Source organism: Zootoca vivipara, chromosome 6 (assembly GCF_965207765.1).
Source record: "Zootoca vivipara chromosome 6, rZooViv2.hap1.1, whole genome shotgun sequence".
NCBI lineage: Eukaryota > Metazoa > Chordata > Lepidosauria > Squamata > Lacertidae > Zootoca > Zootoca vivipara.
The window spans coordinates 5,442,052-5,468,024 of NC_142589.1; the positions used below are offsets into that span (position 1 = coordinate 5,442,052).

Below are 25,973 nucleotides of genomic sequence, written 5' to 3' on the forward strand. Positions count from 1 at the left end.
ACACAGCTTGCAAACAAATGGATAGCTCAGTCCGTAACATGAGCCTCCCAGGGTTGTGGGCTCGAGCCTCACGTTGGGCAGAAAGATTCTCGCACTGCAGGGGGCTAGACTAGCTGATCCTAGTGGTACCTTGTTGTTGTTTAGTCATTTAGTCGTGTCTGACTCTTCGTGTCCCCATGGACCAGAGCACGCCAGGCACTCCTGTCTTGCACTGCCTCCCGCGGGCAGTTTGGTCAAACTCATGTTCGTAGCTTTGAGAACACTGTCCAACCATCTCGTCCTCTGTTGTCCCCTTCTCCTAGTGCCCTCAATCTTTCCCAACATCAGGGTCTTTTCCAGGGAGTCTTCTCTTCTCATGAGGTGGCCAAAGTATTGGAGCCTCAGCTTCAGGATCCGTCCTTCCAGTTAGCACTCAGGGCTGATTTCCTTCAGAATGGAGAGGTTTGATCTTCTTGCAGTCCATGGGACTCTCAAGAGTCTCCTCCAGCACCATAATTCAAAAGCATCCATTCTTCGGCGATCAGCCTTCTTTATGGTCCAGCTCTCACTTCCATACATCACTACTGGGAAAACCATAGCTTTAACTCTACGGACCTTTGTCGGCAAGGTGATGTCTCTGCTTTTTAAGATGCTGTCTAGAGTTTGCAGGACAGGAGGCCAAATTGCAATGCACTTTAGATCACAATTGTTAGGGAGCTGACATCCAAATGACCTTGGCCTAGAAGGTTGGAGCGCATTACAAATGTAGCCGAAGACACCCTGATTAGGAAAGGAGTCTGTGAATAGCACATTGTTAACGTCTTCTAACAGTAAAAACACTGGCTATGGATTTTATCTCTGGATAGTGGCACCACTCCAACTCACAGCAGGCATTGCAGAGGGTTGGGCTTGATGACCCTTGGGGCTCCCTTCCAACTCTATGATTCTTTGAAAACCTCTAATGAAGGGGAACTTGTTGGCTTCTGTAGCACTGCAGCTAGGAACATTTGCTGCGCCAGTAGAATTGCAGCTGGATCTAGGAGCATTTCCAGGAAACAATTTTCAGTATTCACCCCTCCTTTGTTTTCTGTGCTTGCTGCTGAACTTCCATAGCCCTAACCCCTCGCAGACACCTTCATTTAAAACTTACAGCAGCATTCCATGTCTACAGTGTCTGGCTTCACCGAAAGCACCAGCTTCCCATATCCTCTTTGGGAGTCCTACTCATGTGTAAAAGGAACACATGGAGAGGGACGAGCCTGCTCAGTTTCACCCTTTGTGAGCTGGAGGGCAAACACTCCCTCATATTCCCCAATTCTCTGTTGTGGAGAGATGCTCGGCACATAAAGGAGGTTTTGTGCTTCAGTTGTCTGCCCTCCATCTTGTGAAAGGCAGCAAGGAGGGTGGAGCTTTGCACGCTTTCGCATTGCCTTTACACGTGAGTAGAACACCGGGCTACTTTGTGTGCGTCATGCAAGTTCTGCTTGTTGCAAACTGAGTAACCTGCAGTAGGAAGAGCCTGTAAAAATTGTGAGCTGGTAGCATGCCCCTTGCTAATGTGCTTCTCTAATTGGAAAAAAGAAGGCAAGGTGACCTGAGTTATTTGTCCCCTGATTCTGAACATCTTGTTGGTGGGCTTCCCAGAAACACCTGGTTGGGCACATGTGGCTTGGGTCTGATCCTGCAGAGTCCTTATCATGCCAGAGAGGGAAGGAGGGAATCCCAGGAGAAGATCATGTAAGAACATAAGAAGAGCCTGCTGGATCAGGCCTTAATCCATCACCCTGTTCTTACAGTGGCTAACCAGGAGCCCGTTGCACTCAAATCCTGCTTGTCGGTTTCCCATAAGAGCCCTCTCTCCTCCTGCAGTTTCCAGCGCCTGGTATTCAAGAGCATTGCTGCCTCCTGGTCCTTTACCTGCAGGTCAGACCCCGTAGGCCTGTATGTGTGGTGTCAGAGAATGTCGCCTGGCCTCTCTTTTTGAAAACTTTTTAAGATACAGGTGTTTGGGATTTCTTTGGAGGAGGTCAGCTTCTTTTGACATACCGTTCCCTTCTCCTCCATTTCAGATGACAACGATCTCAAAGCCCAGCAGGAAGAAGCGCCGCAACTGATGCGGACACGGAGCGATGTGGGCATGCGCCGCAGGGGGACTCTCCGCACCCCGAGTGAGCAGCGGAGGATCAGGCGGCACCGCTTCTCCATCAACGGGCATTTCTACAACCACAAAGTGAGTCTCCCAAGGAGCATCTTGATTTAGGGACGGATCCAGGTTGAGAATGTAGTTCTCGGTGCCTACCAGTGAATTGTTAAGGCAGGCATCTTTTGTTTTGCTTTATTTTATATGGAAGCTAGCATCTATTTATTATTTGCTTTCTCGTGTATTTGTGGCATTTTGCTCCAAGGAGTTCAAGGGGGAGTACGTGGTTCTTCTCCCCCCCCCCCCATTTAATCCCCACAACAACCTTGTGAGGTAGGTCAGGCTGAGAGGCTATGACTGGCCCAAGGTCACACAGTGGGCTTCATACCAAGTGGGGATTCAAATTCTGATCTCTCCCAGTCTGACGCTCTAAGGCAGGGGTCAGAAAACTTTTTCAGCAGGGGGCCGGTCCACTGTCCCTCAGACCTTGTGGGGGGCCAGACTATATTTTGGGGAAAAAATATGAATGAATTCCTATACCCCACAAATAACCCAGAGATGCATTTTAAATAAAAGGACACATTCTACTCATGTAAAAACACGCAGATTCCCGGACCGTCCACGGGCCGGATTTAGAAGGTGATTGGGCTGCATACGGCCCCCGGGCCTTAGTTTGGGGACCCCTGCTCTAAGCCAGTGATGGTGAACCTATGACACGCGTGTCAGATGTGACACGCAGAGCCCTCACTGCTGGCACACGCCCCATCGGCCCATTCGCGCTGTTGTTGTTGTTGTTTTCCCCCCATTTGTTCTCCCGCTCCTCCTACAGCTTGTCTCCACTGTTAAAACCCGGATCCTTTTGTTGTTGTTGCTGCTGTAGCCAGAGATTGTTTTTTTTAATCCTTTGGGGCACCCCCCCAAAAAACCTCCAAAACTTTGGTCAGCAGCTCCCCCCAAAAAGCTCAACAACAACTCTGGGCACTTTGTGATAAATAAATAAATAAGGGGTTTTTTGGTTTGGTTTGGTTAAATAATTAGTTTTTGGTTTATTAAATACAGTTATATATTACAATTCTACATTTTTGTTATTTAAACTATAAATATCGTGGAAATTATGGTATTTTTATCGAAGTGACACACCACCCAAGTTATGCTCGGTTTTTGGGCGAATTTTGACACACCAAGCTCCAAAGGTTGCCCATCACTGCTCTAAGCCCTACACCACATTCTGGCTTTCACTTAGCAGAGTTGGGTGCCCATGTACCATACTTTTCCGTATATAAGACGAGGTTTTCTTCTGCTAAAACAATGTCCAGAATTGGTGCTCGTCTTATACGTGATCAGCGCATTGTTGGGATGGGGGATTGGTTGCTGGCGCAAGCAGGAGCTTGTCAGGAGTGATTGGTGGCTGTTGGAAGGGCTGCTGCCGATAGGCTGCCACTGCAGTAATTGGGCGTGTGATTGGGGTGGCTGCTGTCGGTGAGTGGGCAGACAATAGGTTGGTTCAGTGACGTGCACTATAGCCACAGTCGGTCTGGCGGATGAGTGAATTTTGGCCCCCAAGAAGCTCATCAACTCTGGGCAATCCCTGCCAAAAAAATCTCAACAACTCTGGGCAATCTCCCCCCCCCCATTTTCTTAATTTTGAGTCCCCCAAAATATACACGGGGGCATGCTATACACGGAAAAATATGATATGTATAAAGCTACAGAACGCTGGCAATGTGAGAGTTCAAAAGCTCCATAATATTTGCTCCGGAATGTATGACCATTTCCCAGTTAATTTTTGAAGTTCTTTGGTGCCTGTAGTTAGTCCTCTTGCTGGCAAATGTTCTTTTCCCTCCCCCATGTCCCCCAACTCCTCTTTCTTGATTCGATTTTGATTCGATTTAATCTTTGCATTCTGCTCTTCCAGCAACAGATGTTGAGCTCTGAGCAGTTCACAAGAATCACGGCAGCATTAAAAAATCAAGAAACACTGGCAATCCCTATAATATCAAGCACAGTAGCCTTTTAATAAAGCAAACGACTGCAACATATTAATCAAACAATGAACTCAATAAGATCTTCCTTCCAATCTAGCATGCCGTTTGCTTCCCCCCCCCCAAGTACATAGCTCACAACTTCCTCTGTGCTTCTGTGGGTCTCCAGTGTTTCTGCTTGTCTGGATCGCCGTGTCCTCCGTCCTTCTGATGCCTTTCTGCTCCTCTCCGCAGACATCGGTTTTCACGCCTGCCTACGGCTCCATCACGAATGTCCGCATCAACAGCACCATGACGACACCTCAAGTTCTCAAGCTCCTGCTTAACAAGTTCAAGGCACGTTTTGCTCCAGTGGTTTGGACTGGCCCAAGTCTGAGCTGGGAAAGTCTCCCAGCACTGTCCTCTCCTCCTGGGCCTCTGTCCGACTCTGGTCCATTTCTGTGGGGCTTGCGGAGGAAGATTGCTGTCCCCAGCCTTGCCCAGCCTCAGGGACATCTATCTATTTTGGACTACAACTCTCATCCATACCTGCCAAGTTCCTGTCGGAGATATAAGGGATCGGACCGGAAGTAGCAGACCGGAAGTAGCGCTGCCGCCATTTTGGAACTGGACGGAGCATGCTCAGAAGTGACTTTTGATGCTGCTTTGCCCAGTTCCAAAATGGCTGCCGCGCCTGAAGTCGCACTGCAGCCATTTTGGAACTGGGCAGAGCAGCATCAAAAGTCGCTCCTGAGCATGCTCCGCCCAGTTCCAAAATGGCCACCGCGCCAGAATAAACCTGGAAAAAACAAAAAAATCCGTTTTTTCAGCTAGGAACAGCTGGAAAAACGGGGATTTCCCGGGGAATACGGGAGACTTGGCAGCTATGCTCCCATCTGACTCAACTTCATACGGCAGTGCTGGTTGGGACTGATGGGAGTTGTAGTCCAAAATTGTCATGCTGCCTGGGGCTGATGGGAGTCATACCATGGAGAGCCCCCAAGTTGGTGAAGGCGGCTGTAGGTTGTATATCTGTGTCTCCCACTCCTGATGGCCCCGGTGAGCTGCCTGCTGTCACAGCTGCCTATTCTTGGACTGGACAAACACAAACCACTGTGTTGCAAGATGTAACAATCTACAAAAATGCAAACGCAACATGCTGGCTAGTAACTGTTAGTAAATATATAATCGGTTATGATGTCATTCAAAATATATGAATAAGCCACTTCAGGATGATGTATATATCATACAACACATCTCACAAAATATACACAAACTTGTTCTTTGTGTGTGTGAGAGAGAGTTTTATCTTTTCTGTGTTTTCTTTATTTGTGTTCAGATTGAGAACTCGGCAGAGGAATTCGCCTTGTACATTGTTCACACCAGTGGAGGTGAGCAGGCTGTTATTGTGCGCTGGTTTCTTTTTTAAAATATATATATTAATTTTTATTTGATTTTACAAGCGTAAAGTTATAACAATACCAATTACATATCCATATTTAGAGATTTTTCTGAATCTTCAGACTTCTCATCATCCTCTCCATGGGTCTTATTGTCAACATTTTCAACTTCATGTTATTTCAGAATCCATATTTTGTATCTCTCCATATTGTCTATGGTGTATTGTGTGCTGGTTTCGATAGGGCTATGGTGCAGTTAAGCAGTTATGGATTTAAGCCATGGGTCACCAGCCTAATTGTGATGCCACAGTGCATGGGGGGCGGGGAATGAGTTAAACCCACCCTAGCTGTTAACTTCGCCTGCCTCAAAGCCCCCCCCATTTGTGCATTTAAAACGTGTTTTAAAATGGATTTTTAAAAAATATTTTGTTTATTTGTATACCACTATATCATAAAATATGGGACCCAGGTGGCGCTGTGGGTTAAACCACAGAGTCTAGGGCTTGCTGATCAGAAGGTCAGAGGTTCAAATCCCTGCAACGGGGTGAGCTCCCGTTGCTCGGTCCCAGCTCCTGCCCACCTAGCAGTTCGAAAGCACATCAAAGTGCAAGTAGATAAATAGGGACCGCTCCGGCGGGAAGGTAAACGGCGTTTCTGTGCGCTGCTCTGGTTCGCCAGAAGCAGCTTTGTCATGCTGAACCAGAAGTTGTCTGTGGACAAACGCCGGCTCCCTCAGCCTATAGAGCGAGATGAGCGCCGCAACCCCAGAGTCGGACACGACTGGACCTGATGGTCAGGGGTCCCTTTACCTTTACCTTATATCATAAAATACCAAAGTGGTTTACAACAACAACCTAAAATCATACAATAAAACCATTAGAAACATTTTAAAAGTTAAAAACAGGCATCAATTAACCATTGTGGAATGATGTATTCTTACTTGCCTGCATAGTCCTGGTGGAATAGACATTTTTTTCAGCAGGCATTTAAAGTTGGCACAGAAGGTGCCTGCTGAATCTCCAGTGGCAGGGCGTTCCACAGGACTGGGCCAATGACACTAAGGGCTCAGTTTCTTGTTGTTGTGCCCCACCAACTCGGGGAAAGGCCAATGACATTCCTGCAGATGGATGATAAAAAATAATCTAAAGAGTGTGAAGTACCTGGTGGGAAAATCTTTTCACAGGTAGCCTTGAGAGCTGCGGTTCTTGCCCATCCATTTGTACGCTTTGGCCACAACCACTCTTGACATAAGTGGGATGGACTTGGGTCAATGTGGCCCTTGGGTTGCAAAACGTTAGCCGCCACCCCACCCCCTGCTTGGATGCTTCTCAGAAAGTTCTTGCTTGGTTGATCTTGCCGCTGCTGCTGTTCTCCCCTCCTCTGTGTCTGGGGCAACAGGGTGGATTTCGGGGTCCCTGCCTTGTCTTCTTCAGTGCCTTATCCACACTCCCTGTTTCATGCAGAAAAGCAGAAGTTAAAGGTGACAGATTACCCACTGATTGCTCGGATTCTGCAGGGACCCTGCGAACAAATTGCCAAGGTGTTCTTGATGGAAAAGGACCAGGTGGAGGAAGTCACTTATGATGTGAGTTGCTGCTTTGCGGCGGGATCCTATTTCAGTTCAGGGAAGGGCAGGTGAAATGATCAAGGGGGTGGGGGTGGAGCAGCTTCCCTGTGGGGAAAGGGGGCAGCGTTTGGGGCTGGGGGGAAAGCCGAGGAAGAGGTGGCCTGATAGAAGTTGACAGGTTTTTCTCCCCCTAATGCTAGAACCTTACCTTCCAAGTCCCGGACTGCAGAATCCGGGACCGGCAGCCGTGTGACACCGGAAGTTGCGTCGACGTAACTTCCGGTGTCGCTTTGTCCTTCTATGGGCACCAAAAATGGCCGCCGACGACTTCAAAAGTTGCTTCTACGCATGACCGGAAGTGCGTTGACGCAACTTCCGGTGTCACACCGCCCATCTATGGGCACCAAAATGGCCGACACCGGAAGTCGCGTCTATGCACTTCCGGACATGCGTAGATGCAACTTTTGAAGCCAGTGGCGGCCATTTTTGGTGCCCATAGAAGGGCAAATCAGAAAAAAAATGGCCGCCGGCAGGAGAAAATAACGGAGAAAAACGGGAGACGAAGTGATACGGGGGACCACCGGGAAAAGGTAAGTAAAAACGGGGGGTTTCCCGGGAAAACGGGGTACTTGGCAGCTATGGCTAGAACTCCCAGACTGCCACTCAAGCTGATTGTTGGGAGGTTCAGGAAAGATAAAAGAAGGGATTTTTTCCATGCCCCAGGAGGCAGTGACGGCCACCAACCTAGATAGCTTTAAAAGAGGGATAGACAAATTCATGGAGGAAAGGGCTACTAATGACTCCTAGCCAGGATGGCTAAGGTCTGCTGCCACACACACCATGTAACGGATATGCCAGTTGCTGGAAATCACAGGTGGGCAGAATGCTGGTACACTCAGGTCCTGTTTCCCAAGGGGGCATCTGGTTGGCTGCTGTGAGAACAGGATCCTGGACTTGGGGGGGGGTGTCTGTTGGCCTGATCCAGCAGGCTCTGATTTTATTGGTTTGCCGTGTGCAAGCCCAGCGTCAGCATCCCAGAGCACTTTCTCGTGCTTACCCAATCCTGTCACCAGAGATGTGGGCAGCTGGATCTGTTGCTGCCAGTCTACAATTCCCCACAAGGCCACCCAAAAATGGCGCTACGTTGGGGCCTGGAGCCAACCTGCAGCCCCAGCCCCCAGATTCTGGCACACGAAAGGGAGGAAGTGAAAGATGGCAGTGTTTGCGTGGGAGAAGGAAGGACTGCTACTTGGAGTCCTCCCCGTTCCCCAGTGTGGTCAAACGCCCTTTGAGCCAAAAGAGGTGTCTCCTTCCCTGAAGCTCTTGCAGAGGTCTGTTCTGTTCTGTGAGCGAGATGCAAAAGGAAGGTGGGACTGGCCTCTGCTTTGAGTGCAGCCAGAGCAGGCTGTGCCCCCTGTTGTTGTTTAGTCGTTTAGTCGTATCCGACTCTTCGTGACCCCATGGACCAGAACACGCCAGGCACTCCTGTCTTCCACTGCCTCCCGCAGTTTGGTCAAACTCATGTTCGTAGCTTCGAGAACGCTGTCCAACCATCTCGTCCTCTATCGTCCCCTTCTCCTAGTGCCCTCCATCTTTCCCAACACCAGGGTCTTTTCCAGGGAGTCTTCTCTTCTCATGAGGTGGCCAAAGTCTTGGAGCCTCAGCTTCAGGATCTGTCCTTCCAGTGAGCACTCAGGGCTGATTTCCTTCAGAATGGATAGGTTTGATCATCTTGCAGTCCATGGGACTCTCAAGAGTCTCCTCCAGCACCATAATTCAAAAGCATCAATTCTTCGGCGATCAGCCTTCTTTATGGCCCAGCTCTCACTTCCATACATCACTACTGAGAAAACCATAGCTTTAACTATACGGACCTTTGTCGGCAAGGTGATGTCTCTGCTTTTTAAGATGCTGTCTAGGTTTGTCATTGCTTTTCTCCCAAGAAGAAGGCTGTGCCCCCTAACCATGGACAAATTAACTCTTCTTTCTCCCTCTCCAACCCCCCTCTCCTCCCATTCAATTCACCCTCTATTTAAAACCTTTTCTTATGATGCAATAATCAATATTTTTATTTATAGACATATTTATGGACTTCTTTTTAGCCGATTTTGCACACACACACACACACCTGTGCCCCTGGTGGGGGCCCATCTCACCACCCCCTACCTATGGCTCTGGGTGCAGCACCTGGGTGAGTGCGGACGCACCACTCTGCTTCCATCCGGTGGTTGGGTTGAAGCCGTTGCAAGCAGATCAGCCCTTCTCTGTTGACCAGGGGGCATGGGGGTCGAAACGTGGGCCATACATTAAACACACCATTGCATTTAACTTGTCTGTTTTGAATAACAGCTGGGAATAGGGGAGGGAGTCGGGGTTGGGACTGCAGGGTCTGGGCAGAGGGCATTTAATGCTTCCCCTGCCCTTCCTCTATTGGGGTCTCAGCAAATCTCTCCCACCCTCAGTGTCATTTGGTCCTAGTGGGATATTTGGAATAATAATAATAAAAATAAATTATTTATACCCCGCCCATCTGGCTGGGTTTCCCCAGCCACTCTGGGCGGCTTCCAACAAAATATTAAAATACAATACAGCATCAAACATTAAAAACTTCCCTAAATAGGGCTGCCTTCAGTTGTCTCTTTTAAAAGTAAAATAGTTGTTTTTCTCTTTGACATCTGGTGGGAGGGCGTTCCACAGGGCAGGCGCCACTACCGGGAAGGCCCTCTGCCTGGTTCCTTGTAACCTCAATTCTCGCAGCGAGGGAACCACCAGAAGGCCCTCGGCGCTGGACCTCAGTGTACGGGCAGAACGATGGGGGTGGAGACGCTCCTTCAGGTATACTGGACCGAAGCCGTTTAGGGCTTTAAAGGTCAGCACCAACACTTTGAATTGTGCCCAGAAACGTACTGGGAGCCAATGTAGGTCTTTCAGGACCGGTGTTATGTGGTCTTGGCGGCCGCTCCCAGTCACCAGCCTAGCTGCCGCATTCTGGATTAGTTGTAGTTTCCAGGTCACCTTCAAAGGTAGCCCCACGTAGAGCGCATTGCAGTAGTCCAAACAAGAGATAACTAGAGCATGCACCACTCTGGCGAGACAGTCCGCAGGCAGGTAGGGTCTCAGCCTGCGTACCAGATGGAGCTGATAGACAGCTGCCCTGGACACAGAATTGGCCTGCGCCTCCATGGACAGCTGTGAGTCCAAAATGACTCCCAGGCTGCACACCTGGTCCTTCAGGGGCACAGTTACCCCTTTCAGGACCTGTCAGTCCTCCACACCAGCCTGCCCCTGTCCCCCCAAAACAGTACTTCTGTCTTGTCAGGATTCAACCTGGCAAGAAGTGTGGAAGTGTGTTGCAAGCGGATAGAAAGTGATTCGTTTAATAGGAATGAGGGAAAGGGTTTCCTTCCCCTCTTCACAGATCTCAGTCCTGATCCTGACTCTCCTCCCACCCTGGTGTTAAACAGGAGAACCGTTGACTGCCGTTTGTCCTTAAGAAAAGCACGCAATTAAAGTAGAAAGTTTCTGGGATTCACCCAAAGCACTCCTGTTCCCCTTTGGGCCAGAAGAGGGTGCTGGGGTCTGTGTGTACACAGTCGTGGGTAGCTGAGCAGGGCCGGTCCCAGCCTCAAGCCAGGAGATGTGTGTTTCTCAAGCTCTTCTCTGTGCAAGCCTCGCAGGGGTGGCGTGTTCCATCACCTTTCTGTTTTCTTTTCTCTCTCTCTCTCTCTCTCTCTCTCTCTCTCTCTCTCTCTCCCCCCCCCCCCACCGCCTGGGCAGGTTGCTCAATATATCAAGTTTGAAATGCCTGTCCTGACAAGCTTCATTCAGAAACTCAAAGAGGAAGAAGATCGTGAAGTCAAGAAGCTTAAACACAAGTAAGCTCTTCCTTCCCTGGGATGCAACGACTGGGGATTCTGGCCCTCAAAGCACAGTTCTTTTTGAATGTATTTTTAAGGGCCCAGTCTGGGGATGTTTCCATGGGAATTGCTTGAAATGATGCTTAAGATGCAGAGCAGCCTTGGCCAACCTGGTGCCCTCCAACCAAGTTGGACTACAACTCCCAGCAGCCCCAGCATCTTCACCCAGCTGCGCTGTTGTAGCCCAAACATCTGAAGGACACCAGTTTTCTTTATTATTTTTATTATTACATTTATATCCCACATTTCCTCCAAGGAGCTCAAGGCTGCACTTCTCCTTCCTTCTTCATGTTATCCTCGCAACATCCCTGCGAGGTAGGTTACACTGAGAGGCAGTGACCAAGGGGGGATTCGAACCCTGGTCCCCCAGGTCCTAGTCCAGCACTCTAACCGCTACACTGCCCAGTGGAGAAGGCTGATGTGGAGTTGCTCTCTCCTCACCACAAAGGTCTGGGGTGCACACCCTTTTCCTTTTAAGCTGTAAAACACTGCTTATTTTTTCAGGTATTCTGTCCTGCGTGTAATGATTGAGCAACGATTAGAAGAGATCTCCGATGGCCCGGCCACAATGTGAAGCCTTTGCCCTCGGGTGGACTTTGCTGCCAGAAGAGCCACGTCTTGGAGAAGATTTGTTTGCAAGAAGAACGTGCTGCGACGAGCAGAGGCGGCTCTTCCTTTCTGGAGCAGAACTTGAACACAGAACCCACCTTGACTAACTGTCTTTCCTTTCCTCCAAGCTTTCCTGGAGGCGATCTCAGCGAAGCCTCTCTCTTTAGCGGCAGGAGACCTTTTGAGCACTCCTTGCCGGGGACAAACAAGGAAGCCACCGAAGCCTTTGCCCTCTTGGCCAGCCTGGACCCAGTGGACCTTCTTGCCTCTCCAGCTGGGCGATTCTGAGGTTCTCACAGAGCCTTTTCTGTTGGCTGAAGCTTTCTGTTGGAGGCATCCCCTTTGCGGGCCACCAAAACACCGCTTTAACCTTCCACTCAAATTCTGGCTTTGTGGTGGCAAGTCAGGGCCAGAGGAGGAAGTCTCCTCCCTTTTTTCTTTTTTGGTCATTTCTGAGCTCTAAGTAAAATATTAAGATCTTCCCCCCCCCCACTGGGAGGGCCTAGTCTTAGTCCTACCTGCCCTTTCTCATCCACCCAGCCACCCATTTCTGTCCTTCCTGGAGTCCCTCTTCTTCCTGGTTCCACAGGGCCTTTGAGATGGGGGGAGGAGGCCAGGTTTTCATCTTGGCCCAGGTAAGGTGCGCCCAAAACTGGGTTGGGTTTGCCTGTGGCTGAGGAAGTCAGCACACAGCTACCTTCCCTGTACGGTGCCAAGGTGGGGGCAGCTTGGCTCGGGCCCCTTGCATGCCCTGGAGACAAGGGGGCACTGTTGACCCAGCTTCATCTCCTCCGCAGCACCACTTTTTGGAGACTCTTTGGCTGAGCTGTTTGAATGGGCTGGTGGCCCAGCTATGCAGGCCAACAGTGCAAATTCCCTTTGATAAACCATTTCTTAAAGCATGGCTGCTAACCCTGTGTTGGCCTTGCTATATATAGCAATGGTGCAAAGTACAGCAGCCCTTGCAAATGATTTAAAAACATAATTCCAGAGGATGTCAAAAAGGCTAATAGAACGTTATTGATGTATGGAATAGTAGCGGCAAGAATATTAGTCGCAAGAAAATGGAAAAGTAGTAACACACCCAGCATACTTGAATGGCAATTTTTAATGAAAGAATATGCTCAGTTGGCAAATGCATTTGTTCTCCTTCCCCTCCACCCCTTGCAACTGTAGACGTGCCATTTTCAAGAACCTCTCCCAGTTCTACAGATATTTGAGGCCAAATGCCCAGGAGGTTTTGCAGGAGAAGACACTCTCCTTGGGCAGTAAAGGAACATCGGACGCTTCCCACCTCCCTTTGATGTGTGTTTAAAATGGCTGGGAAATAATTCCTCTGCATAAGGCGTATGGCAAAAATCAGCTATGGGAGGGAGCAGTTTGAGGCAAAGAAGGGGGAAGGGTGTTTAACCCTCTCCCTGCCAACCGCATTCTGCCTCTAGTTTTCATCCCTGAGCTGGTTTGCCCCCTGTTGGGTTCCAGGCACGTTCTTACTCCTGCAGAAATGCTCCTGGAACGCTTCGGAAGGCAGGTATTAGTTGAAGTGGGTCAGGAGTACTGTGTCCAGTTCTGGGCACCACAGTTCAAGAAGGATACTGACAAGCTGGAACGTGTCCAGAAGAGGGCAACGAAAATGGCCAAAGGCCTGGAAACGATGCCTTATGAGGAACGGCTTAGGGAGCTGGGTATGTTTAGCCTGGAGAAGAGAAGGTTAAGGGGTGATATGATAGCCATGTTCAAATATATAAAAGGATGTCATATAGAGGAGGGAGAAAGGTTGTTTTCTGCTGCTCCAGAGAAGCGGACACGGAGCAATGGATTCAAACTACAAGAAAAAAGATTCCACCTAAACATTAGGAAGAACTTCCTCACAGTAAGAGCTGTTCAGCAGTGGAATTTGCTACCAAGGAGTGTGGTGGAGTCTCCTTCTTTGGAGGTCTTTAAGCAGAGGCTTGGCAGCCATCTGTCAAGAATGCTTTGATGGTGTTTCCTGCTTGGCAGGGGGTTGGACTGGATGGCCCTTGTGGTCTCTTCCAACTCTACGATTCTATGATTCTCTAGGAAAGGGTTAAACATCCTGTTTCCCCTCCCCTCCCCTTACTAATGCATTCCGACATGATCTCCCTCCTTGAGCTGCTTTGCACTAACATAAGTGGCCAGCAGGTATTATGTGTAATACGTAGTCCTGCCCTTGGTGGCATCAGTGGAACTTTTTTGAGAAAAGGAATAATAATTCAGAAGTTTTCCTACTTAGCCCCTGAACCCCCCCCCCCAAAAAGGATTCTTTTCTAGTGTGTTGTTGCTTGTTGGGGCTGAAATCCTGAGCATATTTAACTGCCCCACCAAACTTTTGTGGAATTTCCTCCTGGGTAAACTCACTTTAGACGTATCGCCCTCTTTCTTTCTAGCTAACCCTTTAACAACTTTTCACTTCTAAATTGCACTAGATTGATTGTGGATATTTTTTTAAGCTCCAGCCTTTTCTATTCTTTTATCATTATCTATATGCCAAATATTACATGCACAGGAAAATAACAGCAATAATTTATATAAATAATAATTTTTTATTCTTTTTTTGAAAGGATTCTAAAATGAACCAGCACATGAAAACAAGCTCTGAAGGGTCTTTGTGGGCTTAACAGCACAAAACAGATTTGCAACGATGATTGTAGCCTGTGGGCTGGATCCGCGTTTAACTGTACTTGGAGAGTCCCATTGAAATCAATGGTACAGTACTTCATTGGGTCAGCTCTTAAGTAGGTCTAGGTCTGTGTCCAGCCCTGTACACCAGTGGTTCCCCCACTTTGGGGCGGCCACCTATCCCTTGGTTCCATAAACTCAACCCCAATGACCCCCACCCTGTAAAAAGGATTGTCCAGAATAGCAGTTTGCACAACCTGCTAAAGAAGATAACTCAAAACAGTAAAAATTGCACATTTACCCATAATCCAGTTAAAAGTATTTAGTTGAATTAATTCATCAGAACTGATGAACTTGATCCAGTGATACTAGCTCTTCAATGAGGTAAAAATAATAAAATTGTTATTGCTATCAGCCATTTACACCTCCAGACACCTCCTTGCCTCTTAGCATTCACCCCACTAGTAACCCTACTGTTCCCCATGGTGTGTGTGTGTGTGTGTGTGTGTGTGTGTACACCGCCCACTTTGGGAACGACTGCTGTACACTCTTTAGTCCAAATGTACATTTCATTCCATTCTTGTTCATGGTTTCAGTCTCTAGTGGAAACTAGAGGGTGGGGCACCTTTTTAAAAAGTGTGAGTCTGGGGTTTTTTTGGGGGGGGTGTATTTTAAGAACTCTTGGGATCCAAGCAAGTGCAGCTCAGGATTGCAAAAGCTGCCTTGCATTTCTCTGGTTAAGGGTCGGACCTCTCTCCCACAAACAGGCATGTGCATCTCTTGATGGTGGGCAACTGAAAGTGTGAACTGGCTTGTGTCGTGCGTGAGATCGTGCGAAATCTGAGGAGGGTCCTGCCCATGCAAGAATTTGCAACTAACCAGTGGTAAAAAGTGCATGTCTGAGCCAGGACCTAGTGCCTGAAGTAGACACACCTTCGCAAGCTTATGGAGTTGCCAACCATCTTGTGTTTTAAGGGCGATCCTGAAGGAATTGCATCACAGGGGGTTGGACTAAATGACCCTCTAGTTCCCAATTCCATGAATATCCTGGCGTATTAAACTTTGCGATGTAAACAAGGGCCGCCCAGCAAAGTGCCCTTCTTTTGGCACAGGGTTGGCTGGTGTGTGTGACATGCCTCTGATTGCAACTGGAGTGACCTGTGTGAAATTTAGCAATAATAGAAATGTACTCTTGACGGGAAGGACAACTTAACGTAGTCTCTGAAAGCTGTGAACTGAGAGGGCCCCAGTTCAAGTCTTACCTCTACTGTGAATTCATTAGGCGCCCATACACAAACCCCTTTCTCTGCCACAACACCCCTTTTGTAGAATGGAGGGGAGGGGTGATAATACCGGTCTATTTTTCAGAGCTATTGTAAGGATTGCAGAGGTTATGTATGTGGTGCGCTTTGACATCTTAGAATGCAGATATAAATGCTAAGTTTTTGGCTAAAAAGTGGATGAACTGCTGTTTATTTTACATGCGTTCTTTACAGCTTCCTGACAATAGGAGCTGTTCAACAGCGGGACAAACTCCCTCAGCAGCTCTACAATTCTGAGGTTCTATGTACTAATCAGGCCTGTAATAGGACTATGTCTGGTTCTCTTCTTGGGTCTTATTGGGCAGATTTCTCTACTGTGTCCAATGATCTATGCCAAAGTATTTCAGCCTTTTTGGGTCCATGGCTCCCTTGACCAACTGCACAGGGCCGTCTTACCCATAGGCACTAGGGGTGTGGGGCACCTGGGCGCCGGGCTCTCAGGGGCACCAGGCCAAGAGTCTGGGGCCTGAGAGTTGAGTCAGGAAAACAGCCCGCCCATTGGTTGGAGCGCCGCACCAAACTCTTCTGCTGCGGGCGGCTCTGCACCGTGAGTTCAGGGGCGACCGAGCCAGCGAGATGCTGAGGCGGCCAGCCGGCTCTGCCCTCCTGCGCGCCTGGGACTGGGCAACCTGGGGCGGGGACTTTGGGCGGATCTTTGACCCTGGCACCGCATATGCCCTGCAACTGCATTCTTTCTGCGGCACCCCTGTGGGGCTCAAGAGCCCAGTTGTGTCACTCCCTTGCCTGCAGAGCTGGCAGCCCCTCACCCTTTTTTGAACACCCCCTCTTGTGGAGTGATTCCTCAGCCTCCTCCCCTCTCCTTGGGAGTCCTCCAGGCAGCCGCTGCTGCTGCCTGTGGTCTCTTGAGTCAGTCCCCCCCCCCCCGCCAAAGAGAGGTGCCTCCTCCCACTGCCCCACAGGGGCCTGAGAAGCATCCCCTGACCAGCCCCAGAGGCACCATTCACCTGGGGAGCTTGAAGCCAGGGCTGCTGCAACAAACAGCTGTGCAAGCTTTTGGGAGGCAGAGACGAGAGAGGGCATGAGAGGAGGGAGGGAAGGGAAGAGGGACTGTGGCCAGTATTGCCCGCAGCACCCCTGACCATTATTCAAGGCACCCCAGGGCGGCAAGGCACACTGGTTGAAAACCACTGCTCTATGCAACCACACCCAGCTTCCTGAAGAGGGGAGGGTTTTGTCGCAAGGCGCTGCTTACGACCATCGTCCCTCTGCTCCAAGGAGCCCATACAGCTGGCTCTGATCTTGGAGGTGGGCAGGAGATGCCTTTTGGTGCTTCCAACCCTTGCTTTCCTAGTGGCCAGCAGGCCCTTGCAGATGAAAGTCCTCAATGTGGCTTCTATCCCAGAGCACAGAAAACTGTTGAGAGAATCTTCCTAGGTTTGGAAGGTAACCTCAGAAGCCACCACCCAAGGCAGCCTTGCCTCGTCAGGAAAGTCTTCCTAATGCATAGTTGAAATTATTGTAGGTTGAACCCATTGACTGACTCTCTGGAGGAAATAAATTTTGCTCCATCTATGTGATAAGCCTCCCAAATATTCGAAGGTAGCTCTCGTGTCACCTTAATAGTCTCTCACCCAGTCCAAAATGTCTCCTGGTGCGGTTTTTGCAAATTAAATGATTGGCTAGGAAGAAAAGTCCCTCTCCCAGTTGTGCCAAAAAATTGCTCCTAGGGCCTAGTTCAGATCCAAAGTAGAACCCAGTGGCGGTGCTTTTCCTGGAATGTACCATTTCAGGCTGGAGGGGAGTTGCTTCTTTGAATCAGGAACACACTGCACATGGACCAATAACACACTGGGCAAATGAGTAGGTGGCATTCTGCCATGCTACGTGTGTTGTGAGTTTACCAGGTGGACTAAGATTTGCAATGGCCACACACCCCCTTGAAACTGAATTGGTCCTGTCCAATTGGTCGCTTTACCACTCCAGACTTCAGAATGTGCAAGTTGGCTTTAAGCTGTGGCACTCCAGATGCAGGCTCGACTCTGACTCCCATCATCCCTGGCTGTTGGCCGTGGAGCTGATGGGACCTGGAGTCCAACAGCACTTGGAGGGCTGCTGCAAGTTCTCCACTCTTAATCCACGGGGTTTCACCTGCTTCAGACAAGATCTCTGTTGCTTGGTAAGAATCAATTGCATTCTCCATTCTGAAGAGAATTGGTACCCGTTTGTTGTATCAGTGCTGTGTGCTGCATTACTGGAGAATCTGCAGCTCTGCAGGGGATCTTTTTCCAGAAAAGCTTCTGTTGGGAGGCTTCCATTGGGTGAAAAGGGAAGTATCCCGAGGCTTTGAGCTTGCAGGGCACAAAGTTAAAAAGCATTCCAGGGATGTGTGAGTGTATGGGTGCATGTTTGTGCCATTTCCCCCACAACCTCAAGTGAGAAAGCAGCTGTTTTTGCTGAGCTGAGCTAGCAATATCTTGATCTGTCATTCACATGCAATAATACCTCGTGTCCCAAGTCTTCCCTCTGCAGCAGCGCTATCTTCAGAATTTATGTTTAGCTGGATTAAAAACAAAAACCCGTTATTTTATCCATGGATCTCTCAAAGGCTTGTGCTGTGGGGGGGAGAGGTTTGGACCATGGATTTCATAAAACCACCTTGTGAATACCACTTTATATACTAGTATGAAGCACATGCAACTAGATTATTTTGTTGTAATTAAAGCACTTTGTCAATAGAAACGCAACAGTGGTCCTCTGGTTTTATTCAATTGCTGTGGGAGGAAATTGGGAAGAATGGAATGAGGGCACAATTCAGGGTGCAGTTTGGATCTGAGACCCCCCCCCCAACAGCTCTGGGAGGTTTGGGGTTACGTGAGGAAGAAGCTGAATTAATTTACTAGGCAGGATAGGGACCGACTCCCTGAAACTCTACATTGTTCTTCTCAATAAACTTTTCCTTGTTTAAGATACGCCTCTTTGCCCAGGCTTATGCAAGAAATGCTCAGCTGAGGTCACACTAGTGCTTTTAAGTTTTAAGCTGCTTGCAAATAATATTGGTGGGTTCAGTGCACTTCTAGACTGTCACTATTAGGGGGAATCCCAAGACGGAATTAAGATTGCCGGAAGAAATATCAACAACCTCAGATATGCAGATGACACAACCTTGATGGCCCCAATAGAGGAAGGGCAGGGGAAGCATTAAATGCCCTCTGCCCAGACCCTGCAGTCCCAACCCCGACTCCCTCCCCTATTCCCAGCTGTTATTCAAAACAGACAAGTTAAATGCAATGGTGTGTTTAATGTATGGCCCAAGTTTCGACCCCCATGCCCCCTGGTCAACAGAGAAGGGCTGATCTGCTTGCAACGGCTTCAACCCAACCACCGGATGGAAGCAGAGAGGTGCGTCCGCACTCACCCAGGTGCTGCACCCAGAGCCATAGGTAGGGGGTGGTGAGATGGGCCCCCACCAGGGGCACAGGTGTGTGTGTGTGTGTGTGTGTGTGTGCAAAATCGGCTAAAAAGAAGTCCATAAATATGTCTATAAATAAAAATATTGATTATTGCATCATAAGAAAAGGTTTTAAATAGAGGGTGAATTGAATGGGAGGAGAGGGGGGTTGGAGAGGGAGAAAGAAGAGTTAATTTGTCCATGGTTAGGGGGCACAGCCTACTTCTTGGGAGAAAAGCTATGACAAACCTAGACAGCATCTTAAAAAGCAGAGACATCACCTTGCCTACAAAGGTCCGTATAGTTAAAGCTATGGTTTTCTCAGTAGTGATGTATGGAAGTGAGAGCTGGACCATAAAGAAGGCTGATCGCCGAAGAATTGATGCTTTTGAATTATGGTGCTGGAGGAGACTCTTGAGAGTCCCATGGACTGCAAGAAGATCAAACCTATCCATTCTGAAGGAAATCAGCCCTGAGTGCTCACTGGAAGGACAGACCCTGTTGCCACTTAATACTTTGGTTCTTAAACAAGGTGGTATTTTCTGTCAGTTACACACCCCTTAGACAACCCTACTCCTGAGGTATTCCAAGGGATCACCACACCCCTCTTAACTGGTTTGGGAGTCTTCTCTTTTTGTAGAAGAGTCTCTCCCCTCCTGACCGGAATGAGACCTAAGTAGACTGTATCTTTCCAGCTTCTACTTCTCGTGTCTCAGCCTCAGCCTCCCAGTTAATTCCTGGCCTATTTCTCCAGTTTGTACATTGCCAGTGTGGTGTAGTGGTTAAGAGCGGTGGACTCGTAATCTGGTGAACCGGGTTCGCATCTCCGCTCCTCCACATGCAGCTGCTGGGTGACCTTGGGCTAGTCACACTTCTCTGAAGTCTCTCAGCCTCACTCGCCTCACAGAGTGTTTGTTGTGGAGGAGGAAGGGAAAGAAGAATGTTAGCCGCTTTGAGACTCCTTCGGGGAGTGATAAAGCAGGATATCAAATCCAAACTCTTCTTCTTCTCTTACAGGACACCACACGCTGTCCTTCACACTAAGCTCAGAGACTTCTTTCTCTAGCTTATGATATATTCCTCAGAGTGGATGTTTCTACCCAGAACCAACACTCTCTCTCCTCTCACTTCCTATCTCCCAACATTCTCCCAGCCTCTATTCCAACCTAAAAAACTGCCTCTCAAAATCCTCTCCTTTTTCAACTCCCCCTCCTTGAACCCTGGAAGCTGCCATTCATTAACCGTTTGCTTGCAGGTAAAAAGGAAAACACCTGGTGACCAAACCTGCCCAGCAAAAACAAACTTTTCAGTCACAACCCTCTTCTCCTGACGAGATCCACTGCGTGTGAACCAGCCCTGTACAGCTCGAGAAAATCCAGTTTGCAGGTTGCACTGACCTGTGGCAGCTCTACAGGGCCTTGATAAGCCTCCTGGATATGTTGTTTGCCCAGGATCCTGAACATGTGTGTGTGTGTGTGTGTGTGTGTGTGTGTGTGTGTGTGTGTGAGAGAGAGAGAGAGAGAGAGAGAGAGAGAGAGAGAGAGAGAGAGAGAGAGATATCCCGACAGGTTACCAGGGGTGGGTCACGAGTTCTGCAGGGTGACTGTCTAAAGAGCCTAGCTTGCTCCATTGACCAGTCAGGTGGCAATGAGGCATTAAGCTTTTGTTCCATTCTGGGGAGCCCTGATGTGCTCTGACAACAACTCTGTTGCCAGCTCACAGAGGATTCAAGCTGTCAGCAGCCTTTCACAGGCAGAGAGCCTTTCCCCCTGGGGGTCCTCATCCGCCGCTGGTGGTTGCTCCTAGGAGAAAGTATTGGTAAGTACAATGGACTTTCTTACCTGCTGGTTTAGATTGTGAGTTTTCTGCCTTCCTTTGGGTTTTTTTTAAACACTTCAGCTGCAATCCAAACAATTTGCTTCCTGAGAGTTTGTGCTTATTCCAACCTACCACTTTTTTCCTATCACTAATTGCAGCTATTATATTGTTGCACACCAACCCAAACTTGGAGTGCCGAGAGAACCCAAAGGTTCTAGTTTTGGTTTCATTGGAATGAAGATCAGCAGAGACTGTGTATCTCTAGGGTAAGGAAAGGTAAAGGGACCCCTGACCATCAGGTCCAGTCAAGTCCGACTCTGGGGTTGCGCGCTCATCTCACTCTATAGGCCAAGGGAGCCGGCGTTTTTCCGCAGACAGCTTCCGGGTCACGTGGCCAGCATGACAAAGCCGCTTCTGGCGAACCAGAACAGAAACGCCGTTTACCTTCCCGCTGTAGCAGTTCCTATTTATCTACTTGTACTTTGACATGCTTTCGAACTGCTAGGTTGGCAGGAGCTGGGACCAAGCAACGTGAGCTCACCCCGTCACAGGGATTCGAACCGCCGACCTTCTGATCAGCAAGCCCTAGGCTCAGTGGTTTAACCCACAGCACCACCTGGGTCCCATCTTTAGGGTATATAGTTGTAATTAAACATATATAAAACCTGAGCATAAAATGGAGGGGTTCACAGCATTAGCATCCTGACAGATCTTGCCTCAATAGGGACAAATGTAAGGTTCTGCACTTAGGCAGAGATAACCAGCTGCACAAATATAAGATGTGGGACATCCGGCTTGCAAAAGTACATGCAAAAAGGATCTAGGGGTCTTAATAGACCACAAACTTAACATGAGTCAAAAGTGTGATGCAGCCAGGGGCGTAGGAAGGAAGGGGCGATGGGGGCGCTCCGCCCCGGGCGGCGCGATTCCGAGGGCACCATGGCGGCTGCCCCTCCGCTGCCTGCGCTGGGCACCCCACCCTCAGAATGCATGCCACGCCTATATGGGAGGCGTGCCACACCCCCAGAACGCGCGACAGCCCCGCCCCTGCCCCCCCCCGGTGCCAGAGCATGAAGCTCCGCCAAGGGATGCAGCAGCAGCAAAAAAAAGCTGATGTCATTTGAGACTGCATCAACAGAAGTCATGTGTCCACATTGAGGAAAGTTCTGCCATAGTCAGACCCCACCTGGAGTCCCGTGTCCAGTTCTGGGCACCTCTGTTTAAGAAGGATATTGACAAGTTGCAATATGTGAAGAGGGTAGCCAAGATGAACAAGGGTCTGGAAGGCAAGCCTTATGAGGAACAGTCGAGGGAGTTGGGTACCAGTATGTTTAGCCTGGGGAAGAAAACACTAAGGGCTGTCACATGGGAAATGGAGCAAGCTTGTCTTTTCCTGCTCCAGAGAGTAGGACACAAGCCAATGCCTTCAAGTCTCTCTCTCTCTCTCTCTCTCTCTCTCTCTCTCTCTCTCTCTCTCTCTCTCTCTCTCTCTCCACATTTGCACTTAAGAAATGTGATGCATGCACACAAACATTATTTCAGATGCTTTATGGATTATTAACCCTCAAGCCAAGGAGTGTAAAGTCAAGAGCTCAGCGGGAATCGGCTCTCTCATATTTCCCTTGTTGCAAGACATTTTTGTCACTGGAAACAAAACCCCAGCAGACCTATACAAGGGGAAAACCTTTATGCTGTAAGTTAGGGGGCTCCCACCACTAAGGGAAAGGGCCTCTGATTTCCCCTAAGCTATCAAGGCCCTGCACAGCCAGGCTGCCTTTTAATGGAACATTACTGGCCCAAACTGGGCTCAAATAAATTTCAATAGGGACACTTTAGCATGGATAACCCGATGCAGAAATTTGGGGTGGGTGGGGAGGCAGCTGGCTTGACAGCAGGACATGAGTCAACAATGTGATGAAGCAGCAGAAAAGGCTATCGCAATTCTAGATCAAGGGAAGTAATAGAACCACTCCATTCTGCCTTGGTCGGACCTGGAGTAGAGTTTATGAAGGTTATTGACAAGCTGGTTATTGACAAGCTGAGGATCAGGCCATCTAGTCCAATGCCTCTGGCAAACCTGCAAGCGGGACTCAAGCACAAGGGCAACTCTCCCCTCCTGTGGCTTCCAGCCATTGGTATTCAGAAGCATTGTGCCTCCAACTGTAGAGGCAGAGCGCAATCATCCATGAATTTGTCTAATCCTCATTTGAAGCCATTAGGGTTGCCAGACTCAATAGTGGACAGGACTTCTGTGACTTTAATTGCCCTGCTCTCTTTTGAGTCTGGAAACCTCTCAAAAGAGAGCAGGGCAATTAAAGGCACAGAAGTCCTTTCCTCTATTGAGTCTGGCAACCCTAGAAGCCATCTAGGCTGCTTCCTGCAGGAGGGAGTTCCATAGTTTATTGCCCCCAAGTGGCCCCTCAGGTAACTTCTTCCCTTTGGAGTTCTTGCAAAAGTTTTTTTTTGGGGGGGGGAGGGGGGCAACAGCAGAGAACTGCTGAGCCAGTAGTTGGCCTGTGGGTGACAGCAGCTGAAGGGTATGTATGGTTTTTTTGGAGCAGTGTTTTCTTTCCTGGGCCTCAGGCTTTTGTGCAAATGAGTCATGTGAGTGGCAAGCCCTGGAGGGCTAATGGCTCAGCAATTTCACCCTCTTTGTTGTGCTGCTGTTCCCAGAAGGTTCTGCCCTGTCATTAGGCCTGACTTATTGTGTCGAGTGTGGGGACTTTTCAGTTTACAGGAAAGGGCTCATCCACACTAAACTTTTGCCCTGCCCTTTCTAAGCACTTGAGGGACCCAGGTGGCGCTGTGGTTAAACCACTGAGCCTAGGGCTTGCTGATCAGAAGGTCGGCGGTTCGAATCCCTGTGACGGGGTGAGCTCCTGTTGCTTGTTCCCAGCTCCTGCCAACCTAGCAGTTCGAAAGCACGTCAAAATGCAAGTAGATAAATAGGAACCGCTACAGCGGGAAGGTAAACGGTGTTTCCATGTGCTGCTCTGGTTTACCAGAAGCGGCTTTGTCATGCTGGCCACATGACCTGGAAGCTATACGCCGGCTTTCTCGGCCAATAATGCGAGATGAGCGCGCAACCCCAGAGTCGGTCACGACTGGACCTAATGGTCAGGGGTCCCTTTACCTTTACCTTTTCTAAGCACAGGCCTGCACTTTCCTGGTTCATGTCTGAGCACTTTTTCCTTTTCTTTGTCCCACCGCATGCCCCAGGAAAACCTGCTTTTAATGCTGAATCAGAACAAACGGCAATCTGGGTTTTCCGTGAAAGGGGAGGCTTTCGCAGGGAAAGTGGCGAGGCAACCTGATAGATGTTTATGAAATCATCCATGGCTTGGAGAAAGTGTTTAGAGAAAAGTTTTCCTCCCTCTCTCATAAAACTCGGCCGTGTGGGCATCCAATGAAGCTGAGTGCTGGACAGAGAGAAGGAAGGGTTTCTCACGCAGTGCAAAGTTGAACTATGGTGCTTACTCCCAAAGGAGGCAGTGGTGGGCGCCAATCTGGATGCCTTTAAAAGAGGATTATGCAAATCCATGGAGGATTATTAAGCAACCATTGGCTACTAGCCAGGACGGCTCCGTTCTGCCTCCTCCAAGCAATGCCCCTAAACACCAGTTGCTGGGAAGCACAGGAGGGGAGAGAGGGCTTTTGTTCTGGGATCCTGCTAGACTAGATGGGGCTCCTTTGGCCTGATCCAGCAGGCTCTTCTGTTGTTCCGGTATTCTAAACCAGCCTTCTGCCTGGAAACCAGTAAAGCAAATGCCTTTTGGGCCTGAGACCCGTTCCATGCCAGGCTTTGCCAGGATGCCACCTCTAAGCTGCGGCATCCCAGAATGGCTGCAACTCTCTCAGCGGCAGGCAGGGTTAGAATCCAGGACTCTTCCATGGGGAGTCACTCAAGCTGTAGGGGAAAGGCCAGGATTTAGCATGTGCTCTGCTACAGCTGCAGAGCCTACCAAGGCCTTTCCTTGGGTCCCTCTAGCTCAGGCACAGGCAAACTCTGGCCCTCCAGATGTTTGGGACTACAATTCCCATCATCCCTAGCTAACAGGACCAGTGGGCAGGGGTGATGGGAATTGTAGTCCCAAACATCTGGAGGGCTTAACGCTTTCAGCTAGAGCCTCAGTCCAGGTCTGCCTTCCCTCCGCTGGTGCTTTGGCCCACATCCCCCATCAGCCCCAGCCAGCACAGCCACCTGCCTGCTAGGGTTGCCAACTGACCAGTGCAGCCCCAATAGCCAGCTGCAATGCGGGAAGTGGATCCTCAGCTCCGGTCTGCCCATGGAGCACAACGGTGCAGCGAGGGCTGGACTTCAGGCCCAACATCCTGCAGGGCCTGCAGGGGACCCAGAGAGCTGCAATTCTTGCCTTGCTGCTGGCCTGGATGACCCTTGAAAGTCCCTTCCGATTCTACAATTCTATATATATATTTTAAATTAAATCTTTATTGAAATTCCGATCAAAACCATACAACTAAAATACATACAAAGAACAAACAATACAATACAATATATAAACAAAGCAAATTATACATTTCATGCCTCATTATCTAGTATATACGGTACTGCTAGCAATTACTAACACAAATCAAAATCGAGTACCTAGCACAATTAATCTTATCATAACCATAAACGATGTAGTAACTTCTATTAATTACAAGTGATTCTTGCATATATTGACTTCCACTTGTCTTCCTCCCAGGTTAATCTTTTTACCCACTATTATACTGCTTTCTTTTGCTTTTCATCTTGGGATCTTTACAGAATATTGGAAGTAAATCCAAGCTTTATTAGATAGTCTTCAAATTTTCCCCCAATTATTTTTGAATTTTTGAATACTCCCGCCTCTAATTGAATTTGTTAATTTGGCCAATTCGATATAACTGATCACCTTTTCTTGCCATTCTCTGATAGTAGGGATTTCTTCTTTTTTCTAGTTTTTGGCAAGGCAACTAAAATTCTCGCCACTGCCACTGCGTAAAGGAAAACCTTTTCCTCTTGTTTATTTATATCTTCCTCTACCATTCCCAGTAGAAAACACTCCAGGTTTTTTTTTATGTTATATTTATTTTATTTTTTTAATTCCTCTAATATTTCGTTCCAAAATGGTTTTATTTTTTCACAATACCACCAAATATGAGTAAAGGTCCCCACCGATTCTACAATTTTTTTAAAAAAAATTAAAAATTTAAAAATAAGCTTTATTA

At 48.7% G+C, this 25,973-nt stretch overlaps 1 protein-coding gene across 2 annotated transcripts in view; it reads left to right on the forward strand.

Annotated features, from left to right (window-relative positions):
* The window catches only part of RASSF2 (Ras association domain family member 2), a 41,954-nt gene extending 27,327 nt beyond the window's left edge, over window positions 1-14,627 (forward strand). For both annotated transcript variants that reach the window (XM_035117375.3, XM_088670880.1), the window contains exons 6-11: window positions 2,049-2,209; window positions 4,336-4,437; window positions 5,420-5,471; window positions 6,944-7,065; window positions 10,825-10,922; window positions 11,469-14,627. In XM_035117375.3, coding sequence (XP_034973266.3) covers window positions 2,049-2,209; window positions 4,336-4,437; window positions 5,420-5,471; window positions 6,944-7,065; window positions 10,825-10,922; window positions 11,469-11,538 — 605 coding nt within the window. In that variant the 3' untranslated portion in view covers window positions 11,539-14,627. The remainder of the gene's footprint in view (window positions 1-2,048; window positions 2,210-4,335; window positions 4,438-5,419; window positions 5,472-6,943; window positions 7,066-10,824; window positions 10,923-11,468) is intronic.
* Window positions 14,628-25,973: the final 11,346 nt, after the last annotated feature.